We start from the raw sequence: 15,826 nt of genomic DNA on the forward strand, positions 1-15,826 counted from the left end.
TAAAATAAAATTAAGTTCTTCTCTTCAACCCTAGTTGTTTCATCTTGAATACTGTTAGAAAAGTAAAACATCTTTAAAACACATGAAAGGTTTTCATTCTTCAGTCTTTCAATTCCACTATCAAGTAATGTCAGTCTAAATACTAGCCTTAAAGAATTTTTTTTAAGATTTTATTTAGTTATTTGACACAGAGAGAGAGCACGCAAAAGAGAACACAAGCAGGGGGGCACTGTAGAGTGAGAGGGAGAAGCAGGCAGCCTGATGCAGGGCTTGATCCCCGGACCCTGGGATCATGACCTGAGCTGAAGGCAAAGGCTTAACTAATTGAGCCACCCAGGTGTCCCTTAACTAATATTTTTAATTTATACAACAATGACTCTGTCTTGAATCCAGGAAGATCAAACATCTTTTCTACTTCAACCACAGAAAGTACATTTTTACCTCAAACTCATAAAATTTACGGATCATTTTTTTCTGTTCCCTTTTTGTTTTTTAAAGGCCAAACACTTTGTAAATATTTAGATGTTTAGCTCTAAAGTAATACAACTCATTTTTTTTTAACTCAACTAGAACATATTTAACCAAGTGAAAGCTGTCCTTTTATCTCTTTGGAAAGCTATGTGTTTCTTCAGAAGATGTTAACAGTGACAGGCACATTTTTGAAACACTTTAGAAGATATTTTCCAAGACAAATGGTTTACAATCACTATTTCTTCTAATCTTCACAAAACTCAAAGAAAAGGTACTATTACTACCTCCATTTTGCAAGATGGAGACTTAGAAAAGTTAACTTACCCCACCACTGCACTGAGTAAATGGCAGGGTAAGACAAGAACCAAAGTCTGACTCTAGAGCTCTGGCTTTTAATTGTTTGCTTGTAAGTATCACTGTTTTAATAGTAAAATAGATGTGATTTGATGATCTCATAGAGGATTTACTTTTTACAAAACTGTTTTAAAATGTATGAGGGTTTAGTTAATTACTGGCACTAGAATGCGATGAAATCCACCTAAGAAAACAGATGCTCTACAATAGACAGAAGACTATTTAAAATTAAAGTCTTATTTTTCAGCTCTATCATACCATTTCCTCTCAAGTTGGGCTCTTTGCCCAAAAGTACTCTAAACTTATAATTTCCTGGCAAAGAGCTTTAAAGGAAAAGAAGCTGAGATTTTTCTCCTTCCTTCACCCTTTAGAGTCTTCATTTTTATTTTCTAAGAATCTTTTCATTTAACCTCAATTGGAAAGTGACAGAATTCCTTTTAATTTCTTGGAACAAACCTATTCAAAGTTAAGAAATGCTGCAACATACTCCCTAGCTTTAAAGACATGTTACTACATTCACTTTAATAAACTGAATTATTTTTTTAAAAAAAAGAATCCAGAAAATACAAACATAAAACAGCACATCTGAAAATGCTGACATATTCATTTCCTGATAAAATAAAGATTAAAAATAATCTAATAAGAAATGTGCAGTAATAAATGTCGTAACTTTTAATTCAGGTCTTTATGAAGATTTTCAAATACTCAATAACCATACCTAGATTTGAGAACTAAAAAAGAGAACAGAATCTCTAACTGATTAAAAATAAAAAAGGAAACTTGCCAAGGTCTACACATGTACCTGCCATACAGAAAAATCTACCGTAATTTGTGCCAAAGACACTACCTACACTTTAAAATGAGGTTTACTCATATATTTTGCTCTTCACTTATTTCCCTACATCTCAAATTTGAAAACAAAATATGAGCATTTAGTCTCTGTACACTCACAACTCATTTCCATCCCTAGAATACTAGAATTAATTGCATTAATCCCAAACATAAATACATTAATTAAAGGTATACCTACATTAATAAAAGTGTCATTTCAGAGAAACCTTAAACTGACAATATTAACATGTGTATCATTCAATGAATTCCGTGCTCTGACTTCTGCTTAATTTTTATAGGCTTTCATAAATAGAGATGGGGGCTGTGGAAACTCGCTGAGTTCAGCTATTTGCACAGACGGACACTATTTTGCTTGATTTCTCAGTACAGTTTTATTGCACAGTAACAGCACATATGAAGCCACTCTCAGTATTTCCCTGTGGTTCTTTGTAAACAAATTAAGATTATAGTGATTTGTGAAAATGTTTTTGCTTTTTTAAATTTGGAGAATTTTTACCTGTTTGGTTTTGTTTTTTCTTTTTAGAAATAAAAATAAAATTTTTTAAATTTCAACTATATCTAACAAAAAAAATGTAATCCCTATATGAAAGATAAATAGTCTAAATACTTTACCCATAGAAATTTAAAACAAACAACTATAAGTGTAGTGTTACTGTATTTGCACAGGTGTAACTGACTCCAATTCACTTTGGTAATAATACCATGAGTCTTCAAAATATAATATTCCAAAATGACAGAAAATTTTTTTAGCTTAGGAATTCCACAGGCTTAAGATAAAATCCTGTTCCTCTTCAGATGCAAAAACTTTGGTTATTTTCATCTTAAATCTTAGAAACTCAGGGAAGTTGAAATAATTTTTTTTCCCCTTCACTGCATATAATGTTCCTCCTTTTAAGTCAAAAGATCATTTCAAGATATACTATGAGCCCTGCAGAAGAGAAAAACACCTCTGGTAAGCAAAAACTGACACAAAGAGCATGCAGTTTACTTTCAGAAAGGAATAGCGACTGTCCGGTCAGGTAATTATTTCTAAGATAAGTAGCAGTTTAGAAAAGGACACAGTAATGAGAATGACAGGTAACAGTGAAAGACAAGACGAGGTTTAGGGAAAAAACAGCCACACGTATACAGCAACAAAGCTTCAAACACATCAAAAAAGCACCCATAACTGTTTCTATGAACTAAAACTATGAACAATTCTATGAACTGTTTCTATGACTGCTTTCATGAACAAGAAAAGCATGATCATTTACTTTTTTTATCAGTTTCAGAAGACTGGGTCAAGTGCCTTCATTTTGGAATGATTTCCATCAAAACTGGCTATATAAAAGTGTTTGTAAAATATTTTTAAAATATAATGCTTAAAGTAGTTTACTTCATTTACTTGGAAAAATCCATTACATGGTATATCATACTGGCCAATGATGCTAAATATAAAGTATAACTATATCACTATTTTGGCAGGCTCTCTGAAACCACATGAGTGTTTTGGGTATATTAATTAAAGCTATCTAATCAAGTGCTGAGAGTCTAGATAGCGGGGAGGGGATCCCATTGTCATCATTTGCCTAGTACCTGAATTCTATTCTATGAGGAAAAAGCAAACAAAAACAAAAACAAAACCTTGGAAGTATACAATGAGAAGCAAAGCTCATAGAAGGAAAATTCATTCTACCGGGAAAACAGTCATCAAAATACTTTCTTCTCAAGAGTTTAATTTGTATATTTTTAATTTCCCCTAGAATTTCATGAGGCTCCCTTGCTTAATTTTATCCTTATTTCTTATAATTCTTAGAAATTACATGAACTATAGATTTTATTCAGACCAATCATTTCTCTGTGATCCAAACCTCTATGTTACAAATTTCACCTAAAAATGCTAAAATGTTTAAATAGCTGATCATTGGAAAATGGCTACTGTTTGTTGTTTAACTGCAAGATGACAAACTAATTCACATAGCAGTTTATAGATATAACCAATGCAGTAATTAATACAGTAAGTAATTACACTAAAACTAATTCCTTCTAAAGTTACATGACATAGCATCAAACGTAAAGTGCCAACGATGTCACTGAGACAAACCTGATGTTATTTATTTGAAAGTACAATAAAACTTAACAAGAGGGGCTAAGATCAAAACTAAAAAGGAATAACATATGGCATTTAAGATTTTGATATGCTTCATTTTGCAATTCATCATACTGTAGACAGGGCTGGATTTATAAAGCAGCCTCGAGATGCCCCTGAATTTTGTTTGTGCATAGATACACTTCTATGTATGTAAGACAAAGCAGGCTAAAAGGTCTACCTTAAAAAATAAGGCCTGAAATCTAATCTTATCACTAGTGGTGTTTTTTGTTTCAGATTCTTTCATTTTCTGTATCTTTTTGTTTAAGAAGAAACTAGGTCACCTGAAACATTCAGAGGTGAGAAAGAAGTGAAGCTGGATATTAGGAAACACTGGCCCAAAGGGTAACCAAAGTTAAGGGAGGGGGAATGTGAAGGTAAAAGTCCACTCAAAATGGTCTCTACCACAGAATTTGTCTACATACACCCAATTTCTGACTTAAACTTAGAAACATAAAGGTATGATAGAGATATTAGCCAGAGGAAGAAAATGTCAGTGCCATCACATTTTTTGACACAGTACCCCACCATTGGAAAGAATGAGTCAGTTCTTCTACCTATGAAAAAAACACTATCTAAAATTAAAGTGGCACTAACAAATTAGCGTGCAGGTTGGGGTCCTGAAATACCATTTCTCATAAAAAGAGAGTAGTACTTCTCGAAGAAATGGTTGATTCCAGATCCAGAACAGGAAATGGACATGATGGGCCCCGAATATCTTTTCACAGCAGACAACAAGGAAGCTATGGGTCACGTTGTCCCTGAAAGGCCTTCCACTAACCAAAGATGGGGGCCACTTTGAGCTTCAGCTGCAAGAACTATAATGGATTAAAATCCACCAAATATGTTTAAATCCACTGGCTCATAATGGCACTTAAAAAAAGAAAAAAAGGGGGCACCTGGGTGGCTTAGTCATTAAGCACCAGCCTTCGGCTCAGGGCATGATCCCAGGGTCCTGGGATGGAGCCCAGTATCAGGCTCCCTGTTCTGTGGGAAGCCTGCTTCTCCCTCTCTCACTCCCCCTGCTTGTGTTCCCTCTCTCACTGTGTCTCTATCAAATAAATAAATAAAATCGGGGAGGGGAGGTTGGAAGAAGAAGAAGAATTGGTGCCCTTTGGAGAAAATAGGGAACTAATGCATTCTCTTGAAAACAGATAAAGGGGAAGAATCAAGCATTTATCCTGTCTTACTTTTATAGACGGTACCACTGCGTAATCCAACAAAAGATGAGGGAGGTGACTCTATAAAAAACATTCCAATTAACAAATGAAAACAAAATGATGTGTTTAGAATTTCACCATTTTGCAACATCCAGTGAATTACCAGAAATAAGCACTAACCATCAACAGCTGCTACAACACAAAAAAAGAGAGATAACTACATACTAAGTGACTAACACAGTCTTGCCAAACACCACCTATCACAAAGACTAAGGGATCGAAATTGAGCCTTCCAGTGTCTGGATCCAGTTACTCACTGGCAGAAGATACAGAAGGCAAAAGAACAGTAGAACTGCACCTTGGGTAAGTAGTCAGCAAAATCCAAGCTGTGGAAAGCTACAAACGTCCTGCATTCTTCAACAGGTAAAAGAGAAGAGAAAAGGGATGGAGAACTAATGTAAAATGAAAAGTGACATTTCCCATAAAAACTATTTTTTAATTGGCAAGACCAACCTAGAGTGTCTAGCAATGCACATTTGGGTTATTACTATAGAAGTCAATATAAGAATTACTTATGGAAAAAGGCAGCTATGACTAGGATGGAACACTAAGAAGGAAGGGCAGCAGAGTTCTATTTCTTAACCTGACTGGTGATTACAAAGGTGTCCGCCTTAAGGTAATTATCACGCCGTATGTTTATTTTTTATTGATGTTTTATTTTGCAATAAAAACATTTTTTAATAGCAGGTTATCAGGACACCTGAATGTTGCAAACACCTAACAAAGGCTTAGTATGATTCCCATTTTCTAGACTAATGCAGTGAAAATAAGAGGTTAAAAAAAGAAGTCAGTGCCCATCATTTCCTCCTACCCACTTCCTCTTCTAAGGGAACCACCTAATATCACAATCAGAGCCCAACAGATTCACTTTCCTGGGCGTCCAGAAATTCTAAGAAAGAGACTATGAGATTCCCCACCCTGTTCCTCTCCCAGTCTTCCTCCAACCCCCAAGTTGCTCAAACACAAAATGCAGGAGCCATAATTCTCTTTCTTCCCCAATTCCCACACCTAGTCTATCAGCAAGTCCTTCATTTCCAACTCCAAAATTTAACTTACATCTGTCCACCCTTCTCTCCATCTCCACTGACTCCACCATCTAACCATGAACTACAGCCATGGCCTCCCAACTTGTTCCCCTCCTGTCATTCTTGACCCTCTACAATCTATTCTTCCGAAAGCAACCTGAATGATCTTTTAAAACAAACTGCTTAAAATTCTGTTTAAAACCATTTAATGACAGCCCATTGCACTTTCACATCCAAATTCCTTTCCATGGCCTGCATCATTGAATCCCTGCCCATCTCTCTGACCTCATCCCCAACCACTTTCTCCCATTTTACAATCCAGCCACAGTGGCCTCATTTCAATTCCTCCCACACACTATGCTCTTTCCCACCTCCAGGCCTTCTCAAAGCTTTCCCTCTGCCTGGAATATTCTTTCCAGCTGCTCACAAGGATAACTTCTCAAACCCATATCACAGCTTTAGTATTACCTTCTCAGAGAAGCTCTGTCCAACTACCCTATCAAACAGGTTCCACCATTTTGCTCTGGATGGACAGCAGGATGGTCCTGACGTCATATAGGGTTGACCACTTGTCCTTCAGGATGTCCAGGCAGATGGTCCCCTGGGTGTCCACGTTGGGGTGGTAACAGGGTGTGAGGAATTTCACCGTGGGCGCATTGTAGGGGTAGCCACTGGGGAACTCCAAGGAGAGCTTATACCGCAGGTCTTCATACACTGTGCCAGCTGCTCCGTGGATGGTCCCCACCCATTTGAAAAGGTTGTCTGATTCAGGGAAGACTACTCCTATCCTTCATAGTTCAAGCTCCAACTACAGTGTATGTCCTATGAGGTCAAAGATCTCAACCGCTTCCTTCAACAACATACCCAGCATTTAGCATTTGAAATGCAATTAATTAATAATCACTGAATAAATTAATAAATATTAATTTATTAATTAAATTAATTTAATGTATTAATAAATGAGCAAATGAATGAACTCAAAGCTGACATCCAATTTCTGCCATGAGTAATGATCAGTGAGTAAATAAAGCCAATTTTGATTTTTTTCTTCCAAACTTTTTCTTTAAATTCCAGTTAGTTAACATAGTATAATATTGGTTTCAGGAGCATAATTTAGTGATTCTTCACTTACATACAACACCAGCACTCACCATAACAGGTGATTTCCTTAATACCCATCACCCATTTAGCCCATCTGCCCACCCACCTCCCTCTACCAGCCCTCAGTTTCTTCTCTACACTTAAGAGTCTCTGTGGTTTAGAAAGCCAGTTTTTAGAAAGAAACCAGCAAATGGAGCAACTCGGCAACTCTGCAGACTCAGGAGAGATCATCTGGCTCCAGAGAGAAAAAGTCAAGGAAATTAGCTGCCTATTAGCTTTAATTCATGCTTTCCTCAAATACGTAAAGGGTTCACCCAAATTACAAAAATAATTTTAACTTGCATTCCTTTCCAACTATAGGTCCCATGATTTCAGAAAATCAAAAATCCTAAAAATGAAAACTGATCTGGACAGAGAGTAACATTCCATATTTTGAATATAAAAACTACCTCATCCTTGGAATCACATACGCGCAACAATTTCCCCAATTTTCTGAGAGAGAGAGAGAGAGAGAGAGAGCGAGCATGTGTGTCTGTGTCCGGACACGAAGATACTAATATTTATATCAAGATATCTGGAACTATCTGAAAATGTTACTCTATTTGACCTCTTTACTAAGATGTCTGATACCATATAAAGTTTTGTTTTATTTCATTTTGTTTAAAGATTTTATTTATTTATTTGAGAAAGAGAAAAAGATAGCAAGTAAGCACAAGTTGGGGGGGCAGAGAAAGGGAGAAGCAGACTCCCCACTGAGCAGGGAGCCCAATGTGGGGCTCGATCCCAGGACCCCAGAATCATGACCTATGCCAAATACAGATGCTTAAACAACTGAGCCACCCAGGTACCCCTGATTCATGTAAAATTTACAAACTAATTCAGAACTCACATATACTATCACATGTATACTTTTATTAATTACCAGCAACATTAACAGTTTTCTGTAATTCTCATTTTGCTACCAAGTCATTTTGTAAGATACATCCTTTAATATACTTTTAAGATGTTCAAGGCAATCAGCACCTTAATAGTCATGGCATGCAAATGAACTTATTGAACTTATTTCAATGAACTTATTTTTAATATTCATACATGTCTATTTACATATTTGTTACTTTCATTTGTTCAGTGTTAGACTCTGTGGAAAAAACAGTTATAAAAAGACATTTGAAATAAAGACTCTGTTCCAAGAGCTAAGAACTGAAATTAGAATAATCCTAACATATGAGGCAATTCAAATAAAATCACAAGAAAGAGACCTGGGACAAATAAAAAAGAAAGTTTCTATCAGATAGTATAAATTTTCTCTTTAGCAGAAAAACCTAGAGACCTCTGGTCCTTAGAAAGGGTGCAGCTGGAGGGCGTCAGAAGCTGAGGCAATCATAATGATAGCTTTGCACGGGGTCATTCCACACGAAAAGGGACCCGAGTGCCTAATAGCAACCCTTATGTTCACATATTCTTTTGTGAATTCTGTCAGACATCACAGACCATCATTGTCCATTTTCCCATACTTCAATCAGGAACGATATACTGTCCTGGTACAGTCAAAATACTGTAGTTTTTAGAGAAGTTTCCTTTCTTCCCTTCACCTCTATCCTATTGTGTGTATAGGCAGGTACACTCACACCCATCTGGATCCTTCTGTCAATGCCATCACTGAGCTTTTGTGGATCAGGATAGAGTTTGAAATGAAGTCAGTTTCTTGACTGTCACTACTACATATGCTGACAATGTCTTTTCAAACTGCAGATCACAACCCATTAGAAGGTCGTGAAAATAATTTGGTGGCTCATGACCAGCAGTTTTTCAATGAAACAGAACATAAAGGAAAAGAGAAAAATACCAAAAACATCCCACAGAATACATTGTGTGAAACTTCTGTTTTAGTTTTATATGTATGTGGGTCTGTCCTGGGTTTCACCATCACTATTTTTTTTTTAATTTTTTCAGAGCCACTAATACATGATGGCCTAAAGTGACGGGACCTTTAGTTCAACACAGACTTCTCTGAACCCAGAAATATTAAATTCAAAGCACTTCCCCCTCTCCTTATAATCCAAACAAGAAATACTCAATTTAAACCTTTTATTATTAAAGCTTTATTGATACACACTTCTGCAATGAACATTTAGATTACTTTAGAAAAACAAGTTTCAACTTAGCCAAGTTTAATACATGTTTACCTTTTTCTTTACATTTCTAACAAATTCTTTAGCACTAATATATGCTATATCTCAGTCCCTTAAAGAACAAAAGATAAATTAATCTTTGCCTCGGGTGGACTAAAGACTGAGCTTATCTCTTGTCTTAATGTGCAACTGAAGTTTGCTCACCAGGACCTGATCCAGAGGTTACAGTCATCCTCCCTGTCTTTAGGAAGAAGAACCAACTGACCGTTCCCATCCTAAGAGCCTAAATCAATTTTAAAGAAGTTGGTGCCACCCCCAGTTAACCGAGAAAAGCCAAAAGAAGAACCAATATGCTTTATGGACCCAGTCGTTAATGCAAAAAGATGCTCCTGTTTGCTTGAATCTTTTCTTGCCCTTTGAAATACTCAGAACCTCTCCCCTAGTCGGCCTCTGAAGTTGGGAGCGTCCTCCAGGGCCTTCTACCACCTGAGGTTGCTGCCTTTGTTTTGTACAGTCCTCAGGTCATCATCTCGAAAGAAAACTCTAGCTCCCCATTTGTCAATCTCTCCAGTAGTAAGCACAGAAGAATTCTGATCCCAAGGGCACATGAATTAGTAATATCGACACAAAAGGAAGCCCACACCTCTTCTCACTGCCTTCATGATTTTCGTCATACCCTACTATCTGCTTATCTGGTTTGTGGCTCTGTCTCACAACAGCTCAGTTCTAAGAGTCAATAGTTCTCCGCCGTCTGTATACCTGCATTCCCAATTTCTGGTCTAAGGTCAGGGCTGCTGATACTACAGGTAGATATGGGCTTTTCATGCTGAGGAATCTATAAATACCTTCTACTTCATCCTTCTACATCTTCGTCCTTTTACTTTTGCTTTTTCATTCCTTAATTATCTTCTAACACTCCATTTGTTCACAGCAACACTTTCCCTTGGGAAATAACTGTTTTCTTTTCTTTCTTTCTTTTTTTTTTTTAGATTTTTTATTTTATTTATTTGACAGACAGAGATCACAAGTAGGCAGAGAGGCAGGCAGAGAGAGAGGAAGAAGCAGGCTCCCCGCTGAGCAGAGAGCCCGATGCAGGGCTCGATCCCAGAACCCTGGGATCATGACCTGAGCCGAAGGCAGAGGCTTTAACCCACTGAGCCACCCAGGTTCCCCGAAATAACTGTTTTCTTACCTTCACTTTCCATTTGTGTGAATGCACTTTGTAACCCTAAAGTCTTAACTTGAATCTTCAATTTTACTTCCCCCATCTATCTTTTCACACTATAAAAAAAGAAAATTGCAAAGACTCTAACCATGGCTTAAATCAAAGAACTTTCCTTATCTGTCTCGAGAGTCAATTTCAGGAACTTACTCCTTTATTATCCTTCCAGTGTTTTCACTGTTCACCCCAACTTTTCCTCCAAGTTTACCTTAATGAATTTTAAATTTTAAGTATCTATTAATCTTATAATCTAACCGAGGAACAAGGCCTGTCTGGTAAAGTCTACCTCTCCAGCAATGATATTCTGTCCTCTCTTTAACAAATATTATCTATATAACTATCTATCTTCAAGTAACCAGAGTTTTCATGCTACCCACCACCTATCACAGAGACCCATCTCCCCTTTTATGAATGTTTTACTTGGTGAAGATCTCATGCTTTGATCATTTCATTTCCTCTTCTATCTCTTGCAACTTACCTATCGTGTGGTCATTTTTCTTTCATCCCCTACAAAGAAATCTGAGAAACCCAACTTACTGAAACACTAATAATTAAAAACTACTTAATGGACTTCCATTCCCAGAGGGACCTTATTTTCATAAGGACTTATGAAGACCTCTGTGACAGACCTGTTAAGGAAATCTAAGGAATATAAAGCTAGTCTGATACCTCAAGTCAGTTACTATAAGTGATCACATCCATTGTCTGTATTTAACACAGCCTTGTTGGTGAGACCAAGTCAATGATGTGAGGTAAGAAAGGCCTTCTAGAACCTCTAGTCATGACTTTCAGATCTGGCTGCAAAGGGGAATCTCCAGCGCTCAGAGGAAAAGAATGGCACCCAAGAGCAAAGGCAGACACGAACACCCAAGCCTAACACTAGGTTAGATATATACGAACAACATGATAAAAATACAAAGACACATATGGTATGAGAATAAGAAATACCCAATTCAGGATAGTGACAATCCTTCAGGGGACAGGGAGAGAAAGCAACTGAGAAGAGATATACTTAATAAAATTCAACTATATTCACAATATTTTATTTCTAAAGCTAGGTACTGTGATACATAAATATTAAATTAGCTCCTATTATCTTTTGAATATCTAAAATTTTATAACTGAAGAAAGAACAATATGAAGATGGCATATAGTCAAATGGACATCATATTAGGAATATAGAGAAATACCTTAGGCTAGAAAGCACTCAAATAAGATACTTTATGAAACAGGCCTTGAAAGAAGAATAAAACACAGATTACTAGCAAAAAAATAACACAAACTTCTCTAGAGGAAAAGGATGAACAAAGGCAAAGTTAGAAGTATCCACGGCCTACAGCCTAAATAAAAAATAAAAGGGAAACTTCAGGAGGAGAGATTCATATTGGAGAAGAGTAACAAACTATAGAAATGATCCCAGAAAGTATAGTCTTTGGAGAAGAGTAACAAAAGCCTGGGGATTAAATCCAAGACCAAGTGCTAGGGATCTTGGGTATTAAGTAGGCTAGTGTGACCCAACACCAAAAAAAAAAAAAAAAAAAAAAAAAAAAAAATTTAAAGAGGAATACCATGGTGGAAGTGCTGTTTTGACAAATCAGAAGCCATGTGCAAGACATACTAAAGCAAACAGTGTCTTATGGATCATTAGGAGGTTCTGTAGGGCAGCAAAAGGGGAATAGAATGAGGTAAGGCACTGAGAACCAGGTCCTAGTCCCCTGCCTCTACTCTAAACAGAGCCTTTCTGCTAAAAAATTTTTTAAAACCACTGCACTAAAGTACCTAGTTGGAAGGCACTGCTGTAAATCAAGTATGAGGGTCATAAAACCCAAGAATGGGGTAATCGTATCAAAAATGAAAAAGGGAAAAGAAAATGAATCCAGACTTTTTAATGAAGAATTCAACAGGACTTAGTGACAAATTAGACGGAATAATGGAAGTGTGGATCTGCAAGAAAAAATCAAATATACCAACTGAACAGCAGCTGCTGGTCATACAAATCTGAACATGAGCAGCGTAAATGTAACCATGTAAAAAAGTGTCTCAGCCATACGAAAGTGCTACTTAAGGCCGCAAAGCAAAGCGACATTCCTACAGGGATTAGGAAAAGAACAAGAAGATGGCCCAGAGGGCTGTGCAAAGAAATGACCACCATATCACGGAAGGCTAAGAAAGTGAGTCTTTACAAAGAGGTAGCATGGTATATCGTGTGAGTGCACAGCCTTTGCAGCCAATCAGACTCAGGGTTCTGGCATCTCCTCCACTTACTTAACCTCTCTGAGCTTCATTTAATTAGCAAAGAATAAACTAACAACATTTAACATCACTGAACACATTACGGAGCCCTGTGCTAAGTGCTTTACACATGACCTATTTTAATCCTCACAACACACTTTACATATGAAGAAATTAAATTTAGAACTAGCATAATAAGCTGCAGAACCAGGATTCCTGTTTCTTAAGACAATAAAATAAAGGAATGTATATACAACATTCCTGGCATACAAAATGACCTCAAAAATGGCATCTATATTTTATTATTAGAAGGTAATGATCCATAGGGAGAACACAAAAACTCACGGTCAGTAATCCCTGTCATAGTCTTCCATGTGGCAAACTCTTTCAGTGTCCTCAGCTACAGAACAGGATTAATACCTGTAATCCAAACTACTTAACAGGGCTGCTATGATAATATTATGAAAATGAAAATGCTATGAAAAAATTTTCAGTGATACTCGAATATAAGGGCTTAATGACATATCTTGCTTTTCAGAAATGCCCTCCTGGATCAGCGTAAGTCTCTCTGAAAGAGAACTAAAAATAAGCCTGTTGGATGTGCAAGCACCACTTTGAAAAAGTATAAATGACATGGAATGGTTATATCTGCCACCCACATGTCCCCCTGACCCTTCTAGGTTTTCCAGAGTCCCTGCAAGGACGGGGGATCTCTTATACCTATAAGAAGCTCTGATAACTTAGAGCTAATGAACAGATCGCTTCTACTTCAATTGGGAGTTGTTCGAGTTGACCTTAGGGCATCATCTCAGAAATGCCCCCTTATGGTCCTTCCAAAATAGAAGAGAAAAAATAAGTCACCAATTTTTTTCTATGGTATGAAAACTGGGTGCCCAGTCAATACTAGAGTTCAACACAAAATACCAGATAAAAACTATCAAGGGCTCTGATAGCAGGTCTCTTTTGGAAACCCTTCCACAACTCGCCCCCCCCCCACCTTTTTTCACCTAACAGATGGTTTCCAGGCTTCAAGGCTCATGTGTCTAGTCACACAATTCACAAGAGCTCACAAAGTTCCTACCTTTTTAATTATTCCATGTCCCTGAATATATCACCTTTCATCTAAAGATCTCTAAGCATCAGAACAGGGGAACTCCTCAATCTTCAAAACAGCACTCTCTGGGAGAAAGATTAGTACCTTTATTTCATAAAAAAATGAAAGACTGAGATTAAATGCTTTAAACACCACCAGTTAACTGATGTTGATTCATTCTTGGAGGGAAAAAAAAATGCACCTTTTGAACTTAAAGCTATGGAGAGCCTTGATTTAGGACGACCATTTCAAAATACTACTTTAAAAGTATCCACTGTTACTCTTACTCTTCCAATATATTAAAGATTAAATATAAACAGTAAATACCAAAGCATCACTATTTTTATATGCCAGAAGAAGAAAAAAACTATATGGGGGAGGGGTTCTAATTTAAGATTCCTACTGTCTTGCATCCATAAATACTTTTGAACTTGAGGGGCGTAAGGGGAGGAACACCTGTCAGTGCAGTATATGTACAAGTTTTACACACTGTGTAGCTATTAATATTGAGTTCTTTAAACTGTTAATAACCCGCCTTCTCAAATAAAAGGCAGTATTATGACAAACATTTGACAAGAATGGCTACATGGCTGTTTCCCAGTTTCCCATCTCCGGGCTTCGTGAACTTGCCAGGAGGGAAAAGTCCGCCCGGCCCGGGAGTCCGGCCGCGGGGAGCCGGGCGCTGCCCCGCGACTTTCCACGCTGCCAGGCCCGGCTCGCGAGAGAGGCGAGGCTCGGCCTCCCCGCGGGGCCCTCGGCCTGTGGACAGACGCGGCCCAGCACTCGATCCCGCCTCCTGACGCCCAGCGCGCCCGGACCGGGCCTGGCGGTCGCAGAGGGGGTCGCGGTCCGGCCCGGCCTAGCCAACCCCGCCCGCGGCCGCGGGCGCCGCCTCCCTCCTTCGCCCCGCTCCCAGCGTTCGTTACCTCTTGGGCGCTGGCGGCTGCTCCATGGCGGCCGAGGACAGAAGGAGGGACGCGGTGGGCGGTGAAGGCCGGAGGGAGGAAAGGAGCCGGGACACCGGCCGGCCGAGCGCCGGGAACCACTGGGGGAAACTCCAGGAACTCGGACCAACTTTCCCGTAACTCCGCGGCGGATCCCCCTCCCGTTCGGGAGTGCGGCTCCTCCCGGCCCGGGCCGCCCCGCCCCTCGGCCGCCGGCCGCGGGCCGCAGTCCTGGGAGAGTGGGCGGAGCGAGCCGCGGCCCAGGCTTGGTAGGCGGAGCCAGGCCCTGGTGGGGTGGGCGGGGTCGGGGGCGGAGGGACGCGCGGGCCACAGCGCTAGGAGTGGGGAAAAGGCGCTGAAACTGGAGGAGCTGGAAGCTAAGGCCTAGGTAGGACTCAGAGCCGTTTTGGGCTGGGGGCACCTTCTTTTGAGCCGGCCAAGAGCTGCCGCTCCACATTTGCCTCCATTGCTTTTGCCCCGATCCCATTTGACTCATTTCTCTGGATTTCCCAAACATCCCAAGCATCTTGGGATGTGCAGCCTTTTGAAGTGTTACTAACTGCCCACGCTTCCCTCTCTACTTGTTTATAATTATTGGCTGTTCTGTCCCCCGCCATCTGACGTTTGTAGCTACAGCGCTAGGAATACCACTGGAACTTCTTGTTTGATGTTGGTTGTGGACAAGCTCCTCACTACACTTCACTGTAATTACGTCTAATTACAAAGAAAATAATTACCACAGTGAGATCTCTCAGTGCACCAATTTAAGTGTGCTGTGGTCTTGCCAGCTGTTCACTTGGGTAACCTGGAAAACCCATCACAAATTATGTTGCATAGAAAAGTACTCAAGAAAAGTTTTTCTTCCTTCTTGTCACCCTCTCTCTCGCACAGGTTCCCAAGGCCCTTAGCTCATTGTCATTTGATCCCTGCCTGCATCTATCTTTTTTGTGTTATCACTGAACCTGAAAACCATATATAAATATCTTTCTTATGACCCTATCTATACAGGTGATGTGTAATGAGTTTGCTTGCTTTCATTAGAAATGATCAAG

General features: G+C 39.0%; 1 protein-coding gene across 1 annotated transcript in view; it reads right to left on the minus strand.

The window, feature by feature from the left end:
* STK3 (serine/threonine kinase 3) overlaps positions 1-14,993 on the minus strand; it is a 277,957-nt gene extending 262,964 nt beyond the window's left edge. The window contains exon 1 of the mRNA XM_032315535.1: positions 14,757-14,993. Coding sequence (XP_032171426.1) covers positions 14,757-14,782 — 26 coding nt within the window. The 5' untranslated portion in view covers positions 14,783-14,993. The remainder of the gene's footprint in view (positions 1-14,756) is intronic.
* Positions 14,994-15,826: the final 833 nt, after the last annotated feature.

Source organism: Mustela erminea, chromosome 16, assembly GCF_009829155.1.
Source record: "Mustela erminea isolate mMusErm1 chromosome 16, mMusErm1.Pri, whole genome shotgun sequence".
Taxonomy (NCBI): Eukaryota; Metazoa; Chordata; class Mammalia; order Carnivora; family Mustelidae; genus Mustela; species Mustela erminea.